The 24,775-nt window shown below is 35.9% G+C and overlaps 1 protein-coding gene across 10 annotated transcripts in view; it reads left to right on the top strand.

Annotated features, from left to right (window-relative positions):
• The window catches only part of RPS6KA6 (ribosomal protein S6 kinase A6), a 171,512-nt gene that overhangs the window by 126,563 nt on the left and 20,174 nt on the right, over positions 1 to 24,775 (top strand). For 2 of the 10 annotated variants that reach the window (XR_004476398.2, XM_033404040.2), the window contains one exon: positions 2,917 to 3,083. The exons of the other annotated variants lie outside the window; for them this stretch is intronic. Coding sequence is in view for 1 of the 2 variants with exons in the window: in XM_033404040.2 (XP_033259931.1) it covers positions 2,917 to 3,030 (114 nt within the window). In the remaining variant the exon portion in view is untranslated. Of the gene's footprint in view, positions 1 to 2,916; positions 3,084 to 24,775 lie in introns of those variants that run through there. 10 annotated transcript variants of the gene reach the window in all.

Below are 24,775 nucleotides of genomic sequence, written 5' to 3'. Positions count from 1 at the left end.
ATAAATTCGAAATAAGTGGTCAGGTTTTATGTAAATATTTCTTTACCATTTTTGGCTTGAAGTTGCTTTTAAGTGAAGTTTTTTGTTCACATATTTAAAAGTCATAGATTTCTAGAGCTAGGTGGGATCTGGTCCATCATTTTGCAGAGAGATAAACCAAGGTGTGCAGAATTTATCTTGTCCATGGTCATACACTGAGTGGCATAGCTGGAATTGATTTTCATTCCAGTACTCTTTTCAGTCTACCACATGTTAGGGAAGACTTTCTGGAGGAAGAAAGGCTTGATTAGCTTGGATTATGTGGATGGAATGGAGAAGAAAGAGGTCTATAACCCTTTAAGGCTCAGAGGAAAGGTGTTATCGTTCACCTACTTCTTTCCTATAATATGGAAATTAAGTATACCAAAGCTTATTACTTGTTACTTAGTCTATATTGAACAGCAGCTTTACAGTTAAAACACTATATTGAAATGTAAGGCTGGACACTATAAAACTCTTAGAGGGAAACATAAGCAGAACACTCTTTGGCATAAATTGCAGCAAGATCTTTTTTGATCCACCTCCTAGAGTAATGAAACTAAAAACAAAAATAAACAAGTGAGATCTAATTAAACTTAAAAGCTTTTGCACAGCAAAGGAAACCATAAACAAAACAAAAAGACAGCCTTCGGAATGGGAGAAAATATTGGCAAATGGAGCAACCAACAAGGGATTAATCTCCAAAATATATGAACAGCTCATGTAGCTCAATATCAAAAAAACAAACAACTCAATCAAAAAGTGGGTGGAAGATCTAAATAGACATTTCTCCAAAGAAGACATGCAGGTGGCAAAAAAAAGCTCATAAAAAGATGCTCAACATCACAAATTATTAGAGAAGTGCAAATCAAAACTGCAATGAGGTATCACCTCACACCGGTCAGAATGGCCATCATCGAAAAATCTACAAACAATAAATGCTGGAGAGGGTGTGGAGAAAAGAGAACCCTCCTACACTGTTGTTGGGAATGTAAATTGGTACAGCCACTATGGAGAACAGTATGGAGCTTCTTTAAAAAAACTAGAAATAGAGCTACCATACGACCCAGCAATCCCCACTCCTGGGCATATACCCAGACAAAACCATAATTCAAAATGATAGATGCACCCCAATGTTCATTGCAACACTATTTACAATAGCCAGGACATGGTAGCAATCTAAATGTCCATCAACAGAGGGATGGATAAAGAATATGTGGTACATATGTGCAATGGAATATTACTCAGCCATAAAAAAGAACAAAATAATGCCAACTGCAGCAACATGGATGGACCTAGAGATTATCATACTGAGTGAAGTAAGTCAGAGGAAGACAAATATCATATGATATCACTTATATGTGGAATCTAAAAAAAGGTACAAATAAACTTATTTACAAAATAGATGTAGAGTCACAGATGTAGAAAACAAACTTAAAGTTACCAGGGGATAATGGGGAGGGATGAATTTGGAGATTGGGATTGACATATACACACTACTATATGTAAAATAGATAACTAATAAGAACCTGCTGTATAGCACAAGGAATTCTACTCAATACTCTGTAATGACCTATATGGGAAAATAATGTAAAAAAAAAAAAAAGATTGGATATATGATGTATGTATAACTGATTCACTTTGCTGTACACCTGAAACTAACACAACATTGTAAATCAACTATACTCCAATAAAAATTTAAAACAAAAACGAAAACACTATACTGAAATACTTCTAGAACTTCTAGTACTATAGCTTTCAAACACCTTGTGCCAAATAATACTAGAGAAAGACTACAATGTCTAAACAAAGCTAGGGAAATGCACTAGCAAATTCAATAATTAGAATTTTATTCTTATTTAATTGTGAGGGATAATTTGTTGTTACCTTTAATCAGGGCAGAAAGTGTTACTTATGTATGGAACTCAGTCTTTTATACTGAGGAAGTATGAATTGTAATACATTTGACCAAATTAAAATGCTTGCAGTATAATTAGTAATAACTGCAGTGAAAATAATGGTTTATCTCAGTCACATGATTAAATTTGAAATAGAAGTGATGAATTATTAATCAGTAGTTTCCAAGCTTTAATGAATTTGCCATCTGAGTACTGTGAGAAGAATAGGAAAATTGCTATTCTCCCGTATTAGTGTTTGTTCAAAGAATTTAGAGTTTTGCTGACTTTTACTTAAAATGGATATTAAAAAAATATGAAATCTTTAAGTCTAGATTAGATTAAGTTAATAATTTTAATTAGTAATGGCTTTCTTCCAACTAGATTATCTAACTAAATACCCAGTGATTGTATATAAGTGATCATTCTTGTCATAGCTCAGTATCTTTTCTTAAAACTGGCCAACACTACTATATCTACTTTGAAAAAAGTGCAAAATTATTCATAATGTAGGGACAGATTTTTGTGTACTGTGGGTGAGCTCATTTTCCTCTTAGCTATCAAGAAAATTCAGTGAATATTACCTAAGATAATGACACATTTGCTTTTTCATCTGTCATCCATCCTCTCGTCATTCTGTCAAGGAGATTTTACTTCTTCTTTTTCAGGGAGGTTAAAAAGAAGTAAGATAGATTAAGCCCTATTAAAACAACTTCAAGTTCTTTAAAAGAAAGTAGCAAAATGTTGATACTGTGCTATGAAGCTATTTGATATTGTAAACTAAACAGCATTTTGTTCATCTTTCCAAGGAAACAATAATTAAAAAGTTTTATAAGCATTTAGGATATGGCCATGTTTACTGCATTTTCATTTTCATTTAAGGAAAATCCACTTTGTTTTTGGAAATCAGTCTTTGTCTCCAAATATAAATTGACAATTTCAGTCTTATATAACTTAGCTGAATTTTACCCCAGAAATAATTATATCCTTTTTGCTTTAACAGGGTTCACCATATATCACAGTTTGCTTGGAACAGTCCTGGTTTATGCCTTTGGCTCTCAACTTTCCCATTTTGGATAACAAATTGTATGGCCATCTTAGCTTTAACTGTCCTTAATTTCAGTTAAATTTTTTCAATGAATATATAATAAAGCAATATTGTTGAACTTTGTTATGAAAAACTGATTTTTTTTTCTGAAACAGATTTTGATATTTTTCATGAATGCTTACTTAGTGCTGTGAACATTGAGCACTTATTGTGTGTATATGATAGTTATTACTTTAGAAAGAAAGCAGCAATTAATTATGTAAAATTCAGACATCAATACTGAGTTTAATAGGGAAGATTGAGAGGTAGTATAGTTTAGTACTTATGAGCCAGACTCTGACTGACTGCCTGGATGCCTATCCTTACTTACTAGTTATGTGTTACATACTTAAAAGCTATGTGACCTTGGTAATGGTGCTTAACCTCTTCATGCCTTAGTTTTCACATCTGTAAAGTGAAGATAGTAATAGTACCTACCTCAGGGTTGTTATGAAGATAAACCAGGTTAATAAATGTAGCACATAGTCATAATAAGTGTTCAGTTAGTGTTAGGTAATATCATTAAGAATGTATAAAGCACTTTGATGATCAAATGTTAATCTTTGAAATTCCCATTAGCAATAAAAACCCTCATGAGTGAAATTAAAGCCATAGTAGTATATTTCAATATTTGTATAGGCCCATCTCCTAAAATTCTTTTTCATTCTCTCACCATCACTACCTGTACCTTTCAGTAAACCCTCAGAATCCACAGGAAAGTACTAAAGCTCAAATAAGGTTTAATGAGGAGCAGAGTAGTGTTAAATTTTAGTATGTATAGTTAGTTTATATGTTGAAACATACTTTGGTGAGTGGGAGTAGAGGAACCTATTGTTTTGGGCTAGACCATTGATTTTTTAAAACAACTTTACTGAGGGGTGCTACACAACAAAATGAGTATATAATTTAATGTCATGACATATTTACACACCAATGAAACCATCACAAAATCAAGATAATAAACATATGCATCACCCCTAAAAGTTTCCTCATGTTCCTTTATAATCCTTCCCTCCTGCCTCACATCCTGAACTCACAATCCCCCGCCCCTCACTCCCTGGCAACCAGGGACCTACTGTCTGATGCTACGGGTTAGTTTACATTTTCTCGAAATGATTATAAATGGAAGCATATAATGTATACTCTTTTTTGTCTCTTTCTCTCATAATTATTTTGAGATTCATCCATGTTGTTGGAGTGTATCAATATTTTGTTACTTTACATCACTGAATAATAATCCATTGTATGGATACACAACAGTTTGTCCATTTACCTGTTGATGGACATTTGGGTTGTTGGCAGTTTTGTGATATTCCAGTAAAGCTGCAGTGAGTATCCATGTGAAAGTGTTTACATGGATGCATGCCTTTCATTTTTGTATGAATACTCAGGAGTAGAATGATTGGATCATATATTTAACTTTTTAAGAAACCACCAAACTGTTTTTTAGTTCCTGTACCATTTTACATTCCCACCAGCAGTGTATGAGAGTTTTAGTTCTTCCATATCCTTGCCAATACTTGATTTGTTTGTTTTTTTGTTGTTGTTGTTTGTTTTTTTTTTCCTTCTTTGGCCGTGCAGCATGTGGGATCTTAGTTCCCCAACCATGGTTTGAACCTGCGCCCCCTGCATTGGAAGTGCGGATTCTTAACCACTGGACCACCAGGGAAGCCCCCACCAACACTTGATAATGATCATTCTTTTTTAATTTTAGCTCTTTTAAAATGTATGTAATGGTATCTCATATTATTTTAATTTGCACTTCCCTAGTAACTAACGATGTTGAGCATTTTTCATGTGCTTACTTGCCATCCATTTATCTTCTTTGAATTGCCCATTGACATCTTTTACCCTCTTCTTTTATTTTGGTCACTTTTTTTATTATTGAGTTTTGAGAGTTCCTAATATAGTCTAGATGTAAGTCCTTTATCAGAGCTATGCCTTACAAATATTTTCTCTCAGTCTATAAATTGTCATTTAATTCTCTTAATTGTTTCTAATGTTGATAAAGACAGTGTTTCACTTTTATTTTCTTCTCTGCAGCATATTTTTGGTGTTATAGCTAAGAAATCTTTGCCTTGCCCAAAATTTCAAGTGTTTGCCCCTGTGTTTTCTTTTAGAAGTTTTATAGTTTTAGGTTTTATCTTTAGATCTATGATACATTTTGATTCAGTATTTGTTTTTGGTGCAAATATATGGTTCAAAACTAAATTTTCCACACAGACACCTGATTATTCTAGCACCATTTGTTGAAAATACTATCCATTCTCTGTGGAATTACATTTCTATCTTGATCAAAAATCAGCTGCCTAAATATGCATGGTTCTATTTCTATAAATTAAGTCCCCTACATATGAACGAGTTCCGTTCCAAGAGCACGTTCATAAGTCCAGTTTGTTCGTAAGTCCAACAAAGTTAGCATAGGTACCCAACTATCAGAATTGGCTCTATAGTACTGTACTGTAATAGCTTTATAATATTTTCCCACAAATGATACATAAAAAATGAACAAACAAAAAAATAAAACATTTTTAATTGTACAGTACCTTGAAAAGTACAGTAGTATAGTACAACAGCTGGCATACAGGGCATTGGCATTGAGTGAAGAGGTAAGAAGCGTTACTGACTGGAGGAGGGAGAGGAGGTGGGAGATGGTAGAGCTGAAGGATCATCAGCAGTAGGAGACAGAGGGAAAGCTGCAATTTCACTCATGCTTGACGTTGATGACACAGGTTCTGGTTCCTTGCTGGATTCAATTTTATCTACCCTCTAGAAAAAATGATCCAGTGATATCTTGGTAGTAGCTCTTTTTTTCTCGTCATAAATGACACAGCACTGGATTGCATTCTGAACGGCTGCTGCAACCTTCGTGTACCATTCTACATTCAGATCCTGTGCCTCAGAAACTAACAGTGCCTCCTCAAATAAAGAAAATCCCCTTGCCATTTCCTGTGTCGTGAATCTCTTTGATTCTTCAGTTACTTCTTCTTCCTATTATCTCTCTTTGTCCTTTCTCTGGGCTTCCAATTCCTGGCGCTTCTTAGCAGTACCAGCTACATCACCACTGCTTTTACACTTACTTCCAGACATCCTGGGCTTGAAATAAAGATACTGTACTACTGTACTCTATACAGTACTGTACAGTAAAGTACACAAAAGCACAGCCACTTGTACATGATTGGACATGCGAATGCATGTTCGCATCTTTGAAAGTTCGCAACTTAAAGGTTTGTATGTGGGGGACTTACTGTACTTTCTATTCTGTTCCATTAATCTGTTTGTCTGTCTTTACTCCGTTGCCACACTGCCTTCATTACTGTTTCTTTATAATTAAGTTTTGAAATTAGGTACTGCTAATCATCCAACCGTTTTCTACTTATTCAGAGTTGTTTTGAAATGTGTCCTTTGCATTTCTTTATGAATTTTAGAGTCAGCTTTTCAGTTTCCACCAAAAAAGGCTACTAGGATTTTGATTGAGATGGGGTTGGATCTATAAGTCAATTGGGGGAGAACTGACATTTTAACAACACTGAGTCTTCTGATCCATGAACATGGTATCTCTTTCCAATTCGTTAGACCTTCTTTAATTTCATCAGTGTTTTATTGTCAATGTGCACATCTTACACATCTTTTATTGTGTATTTTACCTGTTTCCTATTTTTCATGCTATCATAAATGGCATTGTTTATAATTTCATGTTCCAATTTTTTTTGCTGCTAGTATTTAGAAATACAATTGTTTTTTTTATATTGAACTTGTATACTACAACTTTGATAAAATGACATTCTAATAGCTTTTTTGTAGATTTCATCAGTTTTTCAATGTACACAATCATGCCATTCATGAATAAAGAGTTTTAATTCTTTCTCATGGATGTATTTTCTTTATTTTCAGTGGCTAGAACTTGCAGTATAGGGTTACAGAAGTGAAGAGGATGGACATTCTTATTTTGTTCCTGGTCTTGAGGGAAATCATTCATTTTTTTACCATTAAGTATGATGTTGGCTGTGATTTTACATAGATGCTTTTAATTAGGTTGAGGAAGTTCCATTCTGTTCCCAGTTTGATGAACATTTTTCTTAGGGATGGATGTTGGATTTTTTCAAATGCTGTTTGTATATCTGTTGAGGTAAATTACATGTTTTTTTTTTGTTTTTTATTATAACATTTATAATTACATTGGTTTTCAATTGTTAAACTAACCTTGTATCCCCAGGATAAACACTTCGTCGTGATATGTTATCCTTTTTATATGTACATATAACTGAACTTGATTTGCTAAATTTTTGTTCACAAGTTTTATATTATGTTGATGAGGGATTTTGGTTTGTGGATTTCTTGTAATATCTTTCTGATTTTGGTATCAGGGTAATAATGGCCTCATTAAATGAGTTGGGAAACATTACCTCTTCTTCAATTTTCTGGAAGAATTATTTAGAATTGGAATTGCTTTTAAAATATTTGTTATATTGACCTTAAAAAAAAAAAACAGAAGAGCCAGTTATTTTACCAGGAAAATGAGTTTATTTGGGGAGAAGCAGAGAATTGCAATTCAGGACAAGCAAACTAGGGCAACCTATAGGCAAGACTCCATTTTAAATGAGGTTTCCTTTATTTATTTTACAGTTATAATTCACCAGTGAATTCATCTGGGCTTGGGGTTTTCTTTATTTCTCCTTGAGTGAGCATTGGTATTCTTTTCCTTTCAAGGAAATTGTTCATTGTTGAATATGATGTCATAAAGTTTTTCATAAAATCTCCTTACTAATCTATTAGTGTCTGTAGACACTGTCGTGATGTCTACTTTCATATTTCAACCATAATTATGGATTGGTCTTTTTCTCTTTTCAGATATATCAGTTTTTGCTTCATGTATTTTGAAGCTCTGTTTTTAGGTGCATAAATCGTTTATAAATTTGACCTCTTGATTAGTTGTCCCCTTTATCATTATGAAATGACCTTCTTAATCCCTGGTAATTTTCTCCATTATTATTGAAAGATATTATTGAAAGATATTATTGAAAGATACTCAGTATAAAATTCTAGATTTTCATTTCTTTGTGTTTTTTTTTAATTTCTAGTTTTTTGAGATATAATTGACATACAGCACTGTATAAGATTAAAGTGTGCAACATAATGATTTGACTTATATACATCATGAAATATTTGTCACAGTAAGTTTAGTGACCATACAGCATCTCATATAGATACAAAATTAAATAAATGAAACCCAATTTTTTACTTGTAATGAGAACTCTTAGAATTTACTCTAACAACTTTCATATAAAATATACAGCATTTTAATTATATTTATCATGTTGTATATTACATCCTTAGTACTTACTTATCTTGTAACTAGAAGTTTGTACTTTTTAGCTACTTCACACAGTTCTATTTCCCCCACACCCTGCCTCTGGTAACCACAAATCTGATCTCTTTTTCTATGAATTTGCTTGTTTGTTTTTGAAATATAATTGACCTACAACACTGTGTTAAGTTCCTGTTACACAACATAGTGATTCAATATTTCTATAAATTTCAAATTGGTCACCACGATGTCTAGTTACAATATGTCACCAAAGATTGACTATATTTCCCACACTGTACATTTCATACCCATGACTCATTTATTGCACAACTAGAAGTTTGTACCTCTTAATCTCCCTTACCTATTTCTTTCTTCACTGTACTCCCCTCCTCTCTCACAAACACCTGCTTGTTCTTTGTATCTATAACACTGTTTATGTTTTGTTATGTGTGTTCATTTTGTTTTTGTAGATTCCACATATAAGTGATATCATGTGGTATTTGTCTTTCTCTGACTTATTTCACTTCACATAGTACCTTCTAGATCCACTCATGTTCTTGCAAATGGCAAGATTTCATTTTTAATGGTTTATTAAAATTCCATTGAATGTGTGTGTATATATACACACATATATATACACATATATATGCATTTGTTAATGATGGACATGTAGGTTGCTTCCATATCTTGGCTATTGTAAAAATTGCCACAATGAACATTGGACTGCATATAACTTTTTGGATTAGTGTTTTTTGTTTTCTTCAGGTAAATACCCAGATGAAGTTGCTGGATCATATGGCAGTTCTATTTTTAATTTGTTGAGGAACCTCAATACTGTTTTCCTTTGTGGCTGCACCAATTTACAGTCCTACCAACAACAGTGCATGAGGGATCCCTCTTCTCCACATTCTCTCCCAACACTTCTTCACATTCTTGCCAACACTTGTTGTTTGTTGTCTTTTTGATAATAACCATTCTGACAGATGTGAGGTGGTATCTCAGTGTGGTTTTGATTTTCATTTCCTTGATAATTAGTGTTGTTGAGCATCTTTTCATTAGTCTGCTGGCCATCTGTAGGCCTTTGGAAAAATGTTGATTCAGGTCTCCTGTCCATTTCTTAATCAGATTTTGTTCTTTTGCTGTTGAGTGTATGAGTTGTTTGTGTATTTTGGATGTTAACTCCTTATCAGTAATATTATTTACAAATATTTTCTTCCATTCAGTAGGCAGCCTTTTTGTTTTCTTGATAGTTTCCTTTTCTGTGCAAAAGTTTTTTTTTAGTTTGATGTTGTCCCATTTCTTAATTTTTGGTTTTGTTTCCTTTTCCTGAGGACACATGTTCAAAAAATATTGCTGTCTGATGTCAAAGAGTGTACTGTTTATGTTTTCTTCTAGGAGTTTTATGGTTTCAGGTCTTAATTCTTTAATCTATTTTTAGTTTATTATTGTATACAGTGTGAGAAAGTAGTCCAGTTTGATTCTTTTGCATGTAATTATTCAGTTTTCTCAACACCTTTTATTGAAGAAACTGTCTTTTCCCCACTGTATTGTTTTGCCTCCTTTGTTGGAGATTAATTGACCATATATGCATCAATTTGTTTCTGGGTCTTGTTCTTTTCCATTGATCTATGTGTCTGTTTTTGTGCCAGTACCATAATTTTTTGATTACTGTAGGTTTGTAGTATAATTTGACATCAGGGAGCATGATATCTACAGCTTTGTTATTTTTTCTCAAGATTCCTTTGGCAATTTGGGGTCTTTTCTGGTTCCATATAAATTTTAAGATTATTTGTTCTAGTTCTCTGAGAAATGTCATGGGTATTTTGATAGAGATTGCATTAAATATGTAGATTGCTTTGGGTAGTATGGACATTTTAACAATATTCTTTCAATCCAAGAACAAAGGATATCTTTCATTTCATTTTATTGTCTTCAGTTTCCTACATCAATGTTTTACACTTTTCAGAGGATAGTCTTTCACTTCCCAGGTTAAGTTTATTCCTAAGTATTTTATTCTTTTTAATGTGATTTTAAATGGGATTGTTTTCTTGCTTTCTCTTTCTGATAGGTTATTATTCATGTATAGAAAAGCAGTAGATTTCTGAATATTAATCTTGTATCCTGCAACTTTACTAAATTTATTTGTTCTAATAAATGGAGACATGAATTTTCTCTATATAGCATCATGTCATCTGCAAATAGTGACAGTTTTACTCCTTCCCTTGCAATTTGATGTATTTTATTTCTTTTTTTTTAATTGAAGTATAGTTGATTTACAATGCTGTGTTAGTTTCAGGTGAACAGCAAAGTGATTCAGTTGTATATATACATGTATATATTCTTTTTCAGATTATTTTCCCATATAGGTTATTACAAAATATTGAGTATACTTCCCTGTGCTATACAGTAGGTCCTTGTTATTTATCTATTTTATATATATTAGTGTGTATATATTACTCCCAAACCTACAATTTTTCCCTCCCCCGCCACCATTTCCCTTTGGTAACCATAAGTTTGTTTTCTACATCTGTAAATATGTTTCTGTTTCGTAAATATGTTAATTTTGAATCCCTTTTTTTACATTCCACATATAAATGATATGATATTTGTCTTTCTCTATCTGGCTTACTTCACTTAGTATGATAATCTCTAGGTCCATCCATGTTGCTGCAATTGGCATTATTTCATTCTTCTTCATGGCTGAGTATTATTTCATTGTATATAAAACATCTTTCTCATTTCATCTGTTGATGGACATTTAGGTTGTTTCCAAGTCTTAGCTATTGTAAATAGTGCTGCAATGAACACTGGGATGCATGTATCTTTTTGAATTATGGTTTTCTCCAGATATATGCCCAGGAGTAGGATTGCAGGATCGTATGGTAACAATATTTTAATTTTTTTTAGGAACCTCCATACTGCTCTCCATAATGGCTGCACCAACTTACATTTATACCAACAACGTAGGAGGGTTTCCTTTTCTCCACACCCTCTCCAGCATTTATTGTTTGTAGACATTTTGATGATGACCATCCTGACCAGTATGATGTGATACCTCATTGTAGTTTTGATTTGTATTTCTCTAATAATTAGCAACGTTAAACATCTTTTCATGTGCCTGTTGGCCATCTGTATGTCTTCTTTGGAGAAATGTCTATTTAGATTTTCTGCCTATTTATTGATTGGGTTGTTTCATTTTTTGATATTGAGCTACCTGGGCTGTTTGTATATTTCAGAGATTAATCCTTTAATTAGTCTATAAGATGTCTTTTCATTTTGTTTGTGGTTTCCTTTTCTGTACAAAAGGTTTTAAGTTTAATTAGGTCCCATTTGTTTATTTATTTTTTTTCATTACTCTAGGAGACAGAGCCAAAAAGAAATTGCTGCAATTTATGTCAAAGAGTGTTCTGCCTGTGTTTTCCTCAAGGAGTTTTATGGTGTTCAGTCATACAGTTAGGTCATTTTTTAAAATTTTATTTAATTTATTTCTGAATGTGTTGGGTCTTTGTTGCCGTGCACAGGCTTTCTGTAGTTGTGGGAGTGGGGGCTACTGTTCGTTGAGGTGCATGGGCTTCTCATTGAGGTGGCTTCTCTTCTTGTGGAGCACAGGCTCTAGGCTCACGGGCTGTAAAGCACAGGCCCAGAAGTTGTGGCACAAAGACTTAGTTGCTCCATGGCATGTGGGATCTTCCAAGACCCAGGCTCGAACCTGTGTTCATGGATGGCAGGTGGATTCTTAAACACTGTGCCACCATGGAAACCCCACATTTAGTTCTTTAATCCATTTTAAGTTTATTTTTGTGTATGGTGTTCGAGAATATTCCAATTTCGTTCTTTTACATGTAGCTATCCAGTTTTCCCAGCACCACTTATGAAAGAGACTGTCTTTTCTCCATTCTATCCTCTTGCCTCTCTTGGTGTAGATTAATTGACCAAAGATGTGTGTGTTTATTTCTGGGCTTTCTATCTTATTCCATTGATATATATTTCTATTTTTGTACCAGTACCATACTGTTCTGATTACTGTAGCTTTGTAGTATAGTCTGAAGACACAGAGTGTGATTCCTCCAGCTCTGTTTTTCTTTCTAAAGTTTGTTTGGGCTATTCAGGTTCTTTTGTGTTTCCATACAAATTTAAAAATTTTTTGTTCTAGTTCTGTGAAAAATGCCATTGGTAATTTGATAGGGTTTTCATTGAATCTGTAGATAGCCTTGGGTAGTATATTCATTTTCACAATATTGATTCTTCCAATACAAGAACATGGTATATCTCTCCATCTGTTTGTGTCATCTTCCATTGCTTTCATCATTTTCTTATAGTTTTCAGAGTACAGGTTTTTGCCTCCTTAGGTAAGTTCATTCCTATGTATTTTATTCTTTTTTTTAACATCTATATTGGAGTATAATTGCTTTAAAATGGTGTGTTAGTTTCTGCTTTATAACAAAGTGAATCAGTTATACATATACATATGTTCCCATATCTCTTGCCACTTGCATCTCCCTCCCTCCCACACTCCCTATCCCACCCGTCTAGGTGGTCACAAAACACCGAGCTGATCTCCCTGTGCTCTGCAGCTGCTTCCCACTAGCTATCTATTTTACGTTTGGAAGTATATATATGTCCATGCTACTCTCTCACTTTATCACAGCTTATCCTTCTCCCTCCCCATATCCTCAAGTCCATTCTCTAGTAGGTCTGTATCTTTATTCCCCTCTTGCCCCTAGGTTCTTCATGACCTTTTTTGTTTTTTTCTTAGATTACATATATATGTGTTAGCATACGGTATTTGCTTTTCTCTTTCTGACTTACTTTACTCTGTATGACAGACTCTAGGTCCATCCACCTCACTACAAATAACTCTATTTCGTTTCTGTTTATGGCTGAGTAATATTCCATTGTATATATGTGCCCATCTTCTTTATCCATTCATCTATTGATGGACACCTAGGTTGCTTCCATGTCCTGGCTATTGTAAGTAGAGCTGCAATGAACATTTTGGTACATGACTCTTTTTGAATTATGGTTTTCGCAGGGTACATACCCAGTAGTGGGATTGCTGGGTCATATGGTAGTTCCATTTTTATTTTTTTAAGGAACCTCCATACTGTTCTCCATAGTGGCTGTATCAATTTACATTGCCAGCAACAGTGCAAGAGTGTTCCCTTTTCTCCACACCCTCTCCAGCATTCATTGTTTCTAGATTTTTTGATGATGGTCATTCTGACCAGTGTGAAATAATATTTTATTTTAGTTTTGATTTGCATTTCTCTAATTATTAATGATGTTGAACATTCTTTCATCTGTTTGTTGTCAATCTGTATATCTTCTTTGGAGAAATGTCTCTTTAGGTCTTCAGCCCATTTTTGAATTGAGATTTTTTTTTTTTTATATTGAGCTACATGAGCTTCATGTAAATTTTGGAGATTAATCCTTTGTCAGTTGCTTCATTTGCAAATATTTTCTCCCATTCTAAGGGTTGTCCTTTGGTTTTGTTTAGGGTTTCCTTTCCTGTGCAAAGGTTTTAAGTTTCATTAGGTCCCATTTGTTTATTTTTGTTTTTATTTCCATTTTTCTAAGAGGTGGGTCAAAAAGGATCTTGCTGTGATTTATGTCATAGAGTGTTCTGCCTATGATTTTCTCTAAGACTTTCATAGTGTCTGGCCTTACATTTAGGTCTTTAATCCATTTTGAGTTTACTTTCATGTATGGTGTTAGGGACTATTCTAATTTCATACTTTTATGTGTACCTGTCCAGTTTTGCCAGCAGCACTTATTGAAGAGGCTGTCTTTTCTCCACTGTATATTCTTGCCTCCTTTGGCAAAGATAAGGTGACCATACGTGCTTGGGATTATCTCTGGGTTTTCTATCCTGTTCCATTGATCTATATTTCCGTTTTTGTGACAGTACCATACTGTCTTGATTACTGTAACTTTGTAGTATAGTCTGAAGTCAGGGCGCCTGATTCCTCCAGCTCCATTTTTCGTTCTCAAGATTGCATTGGCTATTCGGGGTCTTTTGTGTTTCTATACAAATTGTGAATTTTTTTGTTCTAGTTCTGTGAAAAATGCCAGTAGTAGTTTGATAGGGATTGCATTAAATCTGTAGATTGCTTTGTGTAGAAGAGTCATTTTCACAATGTTGATTCTTCCACTCCAAGAATATGGTATATCTTTCCATATATTTGTATCACCTTTAATTTCTTTCATCAGTGTCTTATAATTTTCTGCATACAGGTCTTTTGTCTCCTTAGGTACGTTTATTCCTTGATATTTTTTTTGTTGTTGTAGTATTAAATGGAAGTGTTTTCTTGATTTCACTTTCAGATTTTTCATCACTAATGTATAGGAATGGCAGAGATTTCTGTGCATTTATCTTGTATCCTGCTACTTTACCAAATTCATTGATTAGCTCTAGCTGTTTTCTGGTAGCATCTTTAGGATGCTCTATGTATAGTATTATGTCATCTGCAAACAGAGATAGCTTTACTACTTCTTTTCCAATTTGGATTCCTTTCATTTGTTTTTCTTCTCTGATTGTTGTGGCGAAAACTTCCAAAACTATGTTGAATACTAGTGGTAAGAGTGGGCAACCTTGTCTTTTCCCGATCTTAGTGGAAATGGCTTCAGTTTTTCACCATTGAGGATGATGTTGGCTGTGGGTTTGTCATATATGGCCTTTATTATGTTGAGGAAAGTTCCCTCTCTGCCTACTTTCTGAAGGGTTTTTATCATAAATGCATGTTGAATTTTGTCAAAAGCTTTCTCTGCATTGATTTAGATGACCAAATGATTTTTCTCCTTCAATTTGTTAATATGGTGTATCACATTGATTTATTTGCATATATTGAAGAATCCTTTCATTCCTGGGATAAACCCCACTTGATCATGGTGTATGATCCTTTTAACGTGCTGTTGGATTCTGTTTGCTAGTATTGTGTTGAGGATTCTTGCATCTATGTTCAGCAGTGATATTGACCTGTAGTTTTCTTTCCTTGTGACATCGTTGTGTGCTTTTGGTATTAGGGTGATGGAGGCCTCGTAGAATGAGTTTGGGAGTATTCCTCCCTCTGTTATATTTTGGAAGAGTTTGAGAAGGATAGGTGTTAGCTGTTTTCTAAATGTTTGATAGAATTCGCCTGTGAAGCCCTCTGGTCCTGGGCTTTTGTTGTTGGAAGATTTTTAATCACAGTTTCAATTTCAGTGCTTGTGATTGGTCTTTTCATATTTTCTATTTCTTCCTGGTTCAGTCTTGGAAGGTTGTGCATTTCTAAGAAATAGTCCATTTCTTCCAGGTTGTCCATTTTATTGGCATAGAGTTGCTTGTAGTAATCTCTCATGATCTTTTGTATTTCTGCAGTGTCAGTTGTTACTTCTCCTTTTTCATTTCTAATTCTATTGATTGGAATCTTCTCCCTTTTTTTCTTAATGAGTCTGGCTAATGGTTTATCAATTTAGTTTATCTTCTCAAAGAACCAGCTTTTAGTTTTATTGATCTTTGCTATCGTTTCCTTCATTTTATTTTCATTTATTTCTGATGTGATATTTATGATTTCTTTCCTTCTGCTAACTTTGGGGGTTTTGTGTTCTTCTTTCTCTAATTGCTTTAGGTGCAAGGTTAGGTTGTTTATTTGAGATGTTTCCTGTTTCTTAAGGTAGGATTGTATTGCTATAAACTTCCCTCTTAGAACTGCTTTTTCTGCATCTTATAGGTTTTGGGTCGTCGTGTCTCCATTGTCATTTGTTTCTAGGTATTTTTTTATTTCCTCTGATTTCTTCAGTGATCACTTGGTTATTAAGTAGTGTATTGCTTAGCCTCCATGTGTTGTATTTTTTACAGATCTTTTCCTGTAATTGATATCTAGTCTTATAGCATTGTGGTCGGAAAATAACTTGATACAATTTATAATTCTTAAATTTACCAAGCCTTGATTTGTGACCCAAGATATGATCTATCCTGGAGAGTGTTGCATGATCACATGAGAAGAATGTGTATTCTGTATTTTTTTTGGATGGAATGTCCTATAAATATCAATTAAGTTCATCTATTTAATGTATCATTTAAAGCTAGTGTTTCCTTTTTTATTTTCCTTTTGGATGATCTGTCCATTGGTGAATGTGGGGTGTTAAAATCCCCTACTATGATTGTGTTACTGTTGATTTTCCCTTTTATGGCTGTTAGTATTTCCCTTATGTATTGAAGTGCTCCTATGTTGGGTGCATAAATATTTACAATTGTTATATCTTCTTCTTGGATCAATCTCTTGATCATTATGTAGTGTCCTTCTTTGTCTCCTCTAAAAGTCTTTATTTTAAAGTCTATTTTGTCTGATATGAGAATTGCTACTCCAGCTTTCTTTTGATTTCCATTTGCATGGAATATTTTTTTCCATCCCCTCACTTTCAGTCTGTATGTGTCCCTAGATCAGAGTGGGTCTCTTGTAGACAGCATATATATGGGTCTTGTTTTTGTATCCATTCAGCCAGTCTGCGTCTTTTGTTGGGGGCATTTTATCCATTTACATTTAAGGTTATTATCGATATGTATCTTCCTTTTCCCATTTTCTTAATTGTTTTGGGTTTGTTATTGTAGGTCTTTTCCTTCTCTTGTATTTCTTGCCTAGAGAAGTTCCTTTATCATTTGTTGTAAAGCTGGTTTGGTGGTGCTGAACCCTCTCAGCTTTTGCTTGTCTGTAATGGTTTTCATTTCTCCATCAAATTTGAACGAGATCCTTGCTGGATACAGTTCTCTTGGTTGTAGGTGTTTCTCCTTCATCACTTTAAATATTTCCTGCCAGTTCCTTTTGGCTTGCAGAGTTACTGCTGAAAGATCAGCAGTTAACCCTGGGGGGGGATTCCCTTGTGTGTTATTTGTTGTTTTTCCCTTGCTGCTTTTAATATATATTCTTTGTATTTAATATTTGATAGCTTGATTAATATGTGTCTTGGCGTATTTCCTCTTGCATTTATCCTGTATGGGACTCTCTGTGCTTCCTGGAATTGATTAACTATTTCCTTTCCCATATTAGGGAAGTTTTCAATTATAATCTGTTCAAATATTTTCTCAGTCCCTTTCCATTTCTCTTCTTCTTGTGGGACACCTATAATTCGAATGTTGTTGTGTTTAATGTTGTCCCAGAGGTCTCTGAGACTGTCCTCAGTTCTTTTCATTCTTTTTTCTTTATTATGCTCTGCAGTAGTAATTTCCACTATTTTATCTTCCAGGTCACTTATCCATTCCTCTGCCTCCATTATTCTTCTATTGATCCCTTGTAGAGAATTTTCAATTTCATTTATTTTGTTGTTCATCATTGTTTGTTAGCTCTTTAGTTCTTCTAGGTCCTTGTTAAAAGTTTCTTGTATTTTCTCTATTGTATTTCCAAGATTTTGGATCATATTTACTATCATTATTCTGAATTCTTTTTCAGGTAGACTGCCTATTTCCTCTTCATATGTTATGTCTGTTGGGTTTTTACCTTGATCCTTCATCTGCTGTGTGTTTTTTCTGTCTTCTCATTTTGTTTAACATAATGTGTTTGGGGTCTGCTTTTCGCAGGCTGCAGGTTTATAGTTCCCGTTGTTTTTGGTGTCTGTACCTAGTGGCTAAGTTTGGTTCAGTTCGTTATGTAGGCCTCCTGTTGTAGGGGATTAGTGCCTGTGTTCTGGTGGATGAAGCTGCGTCTTGTCTTTCTGGTGGGCATGTCCACGTCTGGTGGTGTATTTTGGGATGTCTGTGGCCTTATTGTGATTTTAGGCAGCCTCTCTGCTAATGGATGGTGCTGTGTTCCTGTCCTGCTAGTTGTTTGGCATAGGGTGTCCAGCACTGTAGCTTGCTGGTCGTTGAGTGGAGTTGGGTCTTGGCATTGAGATGGAGATCTGTGGGAGTTTTTTCCCATTTGATATTACCTGGAGCTGGGAGGTGTCTTGTGGACCAGTGTCCTGAAGTTGGCTCTCCCACCTCAGAAGTACAGCACTGACTCCTGTCTGGAACACCAAGAGACTTTCATCCACATGGCATAGAATAAAGGGGAGAAAATTTAGAAAGAACGAACGAAAGAAAAAAGATAAAATAAAATAAAGTAAAATAAGGTTACTAAAATACAAAATAGACAGAATTATTAAGAAAATACTTTTAGAAAGTAAACAAACAATGGATGGAGAGAACCCTAGGACAAATGGTGAAAACAAAGCTATGCAGACAAAATCACACACAGAAGCATATACATACACATTCACAAGAAGAGAAAAAGGGGCAAAAATAATATATCTTTACTCCCAAACTCCACCCCCTCAATTTGGGATGATTCGTTGTCTATTCAGGTATTCCACACATGCAGGGTACCTCAAGTTGATTGTGGAGATTTAATCTGCTCCTTCTGAGGCTGCTGGGAGAGATTTCCTTTTCTCTTCTTTGTTCGCACAGCTCCAGGGGCTCAGCTTTGGATTTGTACCCGCCTCTCCGTGTAGGTCACCTGAGGGCATCTGTTCCCCCTCAGACAGGATGGGGTTAATGGAGCAGCTTATTCGAAAGCTATGACTCAGTCTGGGGGGAGGGAGGGTACGGATGTGGGGCGACCCTGTGGCGTCAGCAGCCGGCGTGATGTTGCACCAGCCTGAGACACACCGTGCATTCTCCCAGGGAAGTTTTCCTTGGTACTCAGGACCCTGGCAGTGGCGGGCTGTACAGTCTCCTGGGAGGGGAGGTATGGATAGTGACCTGTGCTCACACACAGGCTTCTTGGTGGCTGCAGCAGCAGCCTTAGCGTCTCATGCCCGTCTCTTGGGTCCGCGCTTATAGCGCTGGCTTGCACCCATCTCTGAGCTCCTTCAATCGGCACTCTTAATCCCGTCTCCTCACGCACCAGGAAACAGAGAAGAAAAAGTCTCTTGCCTCTTCGGCAGGTCCAGACTATTTCCTGGACTCCGTCCAAGTTAGCCGTGGTGCACTAGCCCCCTTCAGCCTGTGTTCACGCAACCAACCCCAGTCCTCTCCCTGGGATCTGATCTCTGAAGCCCAAGCCTCATCTCCCAGCCCCTGCCCTCCCTGGTGGGTGAGCAGACAAGCGTCTCGGGCTGGAGAGTGCGGGTCGGCACCGATCCTCTGTGCAGGAATCTCTCCGCTTTGCCCTCCACACCCCTGTTGCTGTGCTCTCCTCGGTGGCTCTGAAGCTTCCACCCTCCACCACCCACAGTCTCTGCCCGTGAAGGGGCTTCTAGTGTGTGAATACCTTTCCTCCTTCACAGTTCCCTCCAGGTGCAGGTCCCATCCCTATTCTTTGTTTCTGTTTTTTCTTTTTTCTTTTGCCCTACCCAGGTATGTGGGGAGTTTCTCACCGTTTGGGAGGTCTGAGGACTTCTGCTAGCATTCAGTAGGTATTCTATTGGAGCAGTTCCACATGCATATGTATTTCTGATGTATCTCTGGGGAGGAAGGTGATCTCCTCGTCTTACTCTTCCGCCATCTTAAAGCTCCTATTCTTTTTGATACAGTGGTAAATGAGAATGTTTCCTTAATTTCTCTTTCTGATCTTTCATTGTTAGTGTATAGGAATGAAAGAGATTACTGTGCATTAATTTTGTATCCTGAAACTTTACCAAATTCATCGATAAGGTCTAGTAGTTTTCTGGTAGCATCTTTAGGATTTTCTATGTATAGTATCATGTCATCAGCAGGCAGTGACCATTTTACTTCTTTTCCAATTTGAATTACTTTTATTTCTTTTTCTTCTCTGATAGCCGTGGATGGGACTTCCAACACTATGTTGAATAAAAGTAGCAAAATGCACATCCGTGTCTTGTTCCTGATCTTAGAGGAAAAGCTTTCACTGTTGCGTATAATGTTAACTGTGGGTTTTTCACATATGGATTTTGTTATGTTGAGGTAGGTTCCCTCTATGCTCACTTTTTGGAGAGTTTTTATCATAAATTGATGTTGAGTTTTGTCAAAAGCTTTTTCTGCATCTGTTGAGATGATCATATGGTTTTTATTCTTCAACTTGTCAGTGTGGTGTATCACAATGTTTGGTTTGCAGATATTGAAAAATCCTCATATCCCTGGGAAGAATTCCATTTGATCTTCTTGTATGATTCTTCTAATGTATCATTGTTTTCAGATTGCTAGTATTTTGTTGAAAATTTTTGTGTCTTTTGTTCATTGGTGATATTGGCCTGTAATTTTCTTTTTTTATGATATCTTTGTCTGGTTTTAGTATCAGGGTTATGGTGGCCTCACAGAATAAGTTTGGATGTGTTCCTTCCTCTGCAATTTTTGTTTTTGTTTTTTATTTTTATTTTCTTATTTTTTTCGGTATGCAGGCCTCTCACTGTTGTGGCCTCTCCCATTGCGGAGCACAAGTTCCAGATGTGCAGGCTCAGCGGCCATGGCTCACGGGCCCAGCCGCTCCGTGGCGTTTGGGATCTTCCTGTACCAAGGCACGAACCCAGGTCACCTGCATCGGCAGGAGGACTCTCAACCACTGCGCCACCAGGGAAGCCCCTCTGCAATATTTTGGACTAGGTTCAGAAGGATAGGTGCTAATTGTGCTCTCGACGTTTGGTAGAATTCGCCTGTATAGCCATCTGGTCCAGGATTTTTATTTGTTGGGAGTGTTTCTTTTGTAATTATATTCAAGTATAGTTCATTCACAATGTTGTGTTTAATTTCTGCTGTACAGCAAAGTGACTCAGTTACATATATATAGATAGATAGATAGATAGATAGATAGATAGATAGATAGATATATTCTTTTTCATATTCTTTTCCAATATGTTTTTTTAAATCTTTATTGGAGTATAATTATTTTACAATGGTGTGTTACTTTCTGCTTTACAACAAAATGAATCAGTTATATATATATACATATGTTCCCATATCTCTTCCCTCTTGCGTCTCCCTCCCTCCCACCCTCCCTATCCCACCCGTCCAGGCGGTCACAAAGCACTGAGTGTATCTCGCTGTGCTATGCGGCTATTTCCCACTAGCTATCTACCTTACGTTTGGTAGTGTATATATGTCCATGCCTCTCGCTTTGTCACATCTTACTCTACCCCCTCCTCATTTCCTCAAGTCCATTCTCTAGTAGGTCTGTGTCTTTATTCCTGTTTCACCCCTAGGTTCTTCATGACATTTTTTTTCTTAAATTCCATATATACGTGTTAGCATACGGTATTTGACTCTCTCTTTCTGACTTACTTCACCCTGTATGACAGACTCTAGGTCAATCCACCACATTACAAATAGCTCAATTTTCGTTTCTTTTTATGGCTGAGTAATATTCCATTGTATATTTGTGCCACATCTTTTTATTTTAACATCTTTATTGGGGTATAATTGCTTTACAATGGTGTGTTAGTTTCTGCTTTATAACAAAATGAATCAGTTATACATATACATATGTTCCCATATGTCTTCCCTCTTGCGTGTCCCTCCCTCCCACCCTCCCTATCCCACCCCTCCAGCCTGTCACAAAGCACCGAGCCAATATCCCTGTGCCATGCGGCTGCTTCCCACTAGCTATCTACCTTACTACGTTTGTTAGTGTGTATATGTCCATGACTCTCTCTCGCCCTTTCACAGCTCACCCTTCCCCCTCCCCATATCCTCAAGTCCGTTCTCCAGTAGGTCTGCATCTTTATTCCTGTCTTACCCCTAGGTTCTTCATGACATTTTTTTTTCTTAAATTCCATATATATGTGTTAGCATACGGTATTTGTCTTTTTCTTTCTGACTTACTTCACTCTGTATGACAGACTCTAGGTCTATCCACCTCATTACAAATAGCTCAGTTTTGTTTCTTTTTAAGGCTGACTAATATTCCATTGTATATATATGCCACATCCTCTTTATCCATTCATCCGATGATGGGCACTTGGGTTGTTTCCATCTCTGAGCTATTGTAAATAGAGCTGCAATGAACATTTTGGTACTTGACTCTTTTTGAATTTTGGTTTTCTCGGGGTATATGCTCAGTGGTGGGAATGCTGGGTCATATGGTTGTTCTAATTGTAGTTTTTTAAGGAACCTCCATACTGTTCTCCATAGTGGCTGAACCAATTCACATTCCCACCAGCAGTGCAAGAGTGTTCCCTTTTCTCCACACCCTCTCCAGCATTTATTGTTTCTAGATTTTTTGTTGATGGCCATTCTGACCGGTGTGAGATGATATCTCATTGTAGTTTTGATTTACATTTCTCTAATGATTAATGATGTTGAGCATTCTTTCATGTGTTTGTTGGCAGTCTGTATATCTTCTTTGAATAAATGTCTATTTAGGTCTTCTGCCCATTTTTGGATTGGGTTGTTTATTTTTTTGTTATTGAGCTGCATGAGCTGCTTGTAAATTTTGGAGATTAATCCTTTGTCAGTTGCTTCATTTGCAAATATTTTCTCCCATTCTGAGGGTTGTCTTTTGGTCTTGTTTATGGTTTCCTTTGCTCTGCAACAGCTTTGAAGTTCCATTAGGTCCCATTTGTTTATTTTTGTTTTTATTTCCATTTTGCTAGGAGGTGGGTCAAAAAGGATCCTGCTGTGATTTATGTCATAGAGTGTTCTGCCTATGTTTTCCTCTAAGAGTTTGATAGTTTCCAGCCTTACATTTAGGTCTTTAATCCATTTTGAGCTTATTTTTGTGTATGGTGTTAGGGAGTAATCCAATTTCATACTTTTACATGTACCTGTCCAGTTTTCCCAGCACCACTTATTGAAGAGGCTGTCCTTTCTCCACTGTACATTCCTGCCACCTTTATCAAAGATAAGGTGTCCATATGTGCGTGGGTTAATCTCTGGGCTTTCTATCCTGTTCCATTGATCTTTCTGTTTTTCTGCAACTACCATACTGTCTTGATTACTGTAGCTTTGTAGTATAGTCTGAGGTCAGGGAGCCTGATTCCTCCAGCTCCGTTTTTCGTTCTCAAGATTGCTTTGGTTATTCGGGGTCTTTTGTGTTTCCATACAAATTGTGAAATTTTTTGTTCTAGTTCTGTGGAAAATGCCAGTGGCAGTTTGATAGGGATTGCATTGAATCTATAGATTGCTTTGGGTGGTAGAGTCATTTTCACAATGTTGATTCTTCCAATCCAAGAACATGGTATATCTCTCCATCTATTTGTATCATCTTTAATTTTTTTCATCAGTGTCTTATAATTTTCTGCATACAGGTCTTTTGTCTCCTTAGGTATGTTTATTCCTAGATATTTTATTCTTTTTGTTGCAATGGTAAATGGGCGTATTTTCTTGATTTCACTCTCAGATTTTTCATCATTAGTATATAGGAATGCCAGAGATTTCTGTGCATTAATTTTGTATCCTGCTACTTTACCAAATTCATTGATTAGCTCTAGTAGTTTTCTGGTAGCATCTTTAGGATTCTCTATGTATAGTATCAAGTCATCTGCAAACAGTGACAGCTTTACTTCTTCTTTTCCGATTTGAATTCCTTTTATTTCCTTTTCTTCTCTGATTGCTGTGGCTAAAACGTCCAAAACTATGTTGAATAAGAGTGGTGAGAGTGGGCAACCTTGTCTTGTTCCTGATCTTAGTGGAAATGCTTTCAGTTTTTCACCATTGAGGATGATGTTGGCTGTGGGTTTGTCATATATGGCCTTTATTATGTTGAGGAAAGTTCCCTCTATGCCTATTTCTGGAGGGTTTTTATCGTAAATCGTTGTTGAATTGTGTCGAAAGCTTTCTCTCCATCTATTGAGATGATCATATGTTTTTTCTCCTTCAATTTGTTAATATAGTGTATCATGTTGATTGATTTGCATATATTGAAGAATCCTTGCATTCCTGGAATAAACCACACTTGATCATGGTGTATGATCCGTTTAATGTGCTTTTGGATTCTGTTTGCTAGTATTTTGTTGAGGGTTTTTGCATCGGTGTTCATCAGTGATATTAGCCTGCAGTTTTCTTTCTTTGTGACATCCTTGTCTGGTTTTGGTATCAGGGTGATGATGGCCTTGTAGTATGAGTTTGGGAGTGTTCCTCCCTCTGCTATATTTTGGAAGAGTTTGAGAAGCATAGGTGTTAGCTCTTCTCTAAATGATTGATAGAATTTGCCTGTGAAGCCATCTGGTCCTGGGCTTTTGTTGGAAGATTTTTAAACACAGTTTCAATTTCAGTGCTTGTGATTGGTCTTTTCATATTTTCTATTTCTTCTTGCTTCAGTCTTGTCAGGTTGTGCCTTTCTAGGAATTTATCCATTTCTTCCAGGTTGTCCATTTTATTGGCATAGATTAGCTTGTAGTAATCTCTCATGATCTTTTGTATTTCTGAAGTGTCAGTTGTTACTTCTCCTTTTTCATTTCTAATTCTATTGATTTGAGTCTTTTCCCTTTTTTTCTTGATGAGTCTGGCTAATGGTTTATCAATTTTGTTTATCTTCTCAAAGAACCAGCTTTTAGTTTTATTGATCTTTGCTATCATTTCCTTCATTTCTTTTTCATTTATTTCTGATGTGATTTTTATGA

The sequence above is a fragment of the Orcinus orca genome, chromosome X (assembly GCF_937001465.1).
Source record: "Orcinus orca chromosome X, mOrcOrc1.1, whole genome shotgun sequence".
NCBI classification, from domain to species: domain Eukaryota; kingdom Metazoa; phylum Chordata; class Mammalia; order Artiodactyla; family Delphinidae; genus Orcinus; species Orcinus orca.
The sequence above is the reverse complement of the archived record's forward strand: the minus strand, read 5'-3'. Positions and strand labels throughout refer to the sequence as shown.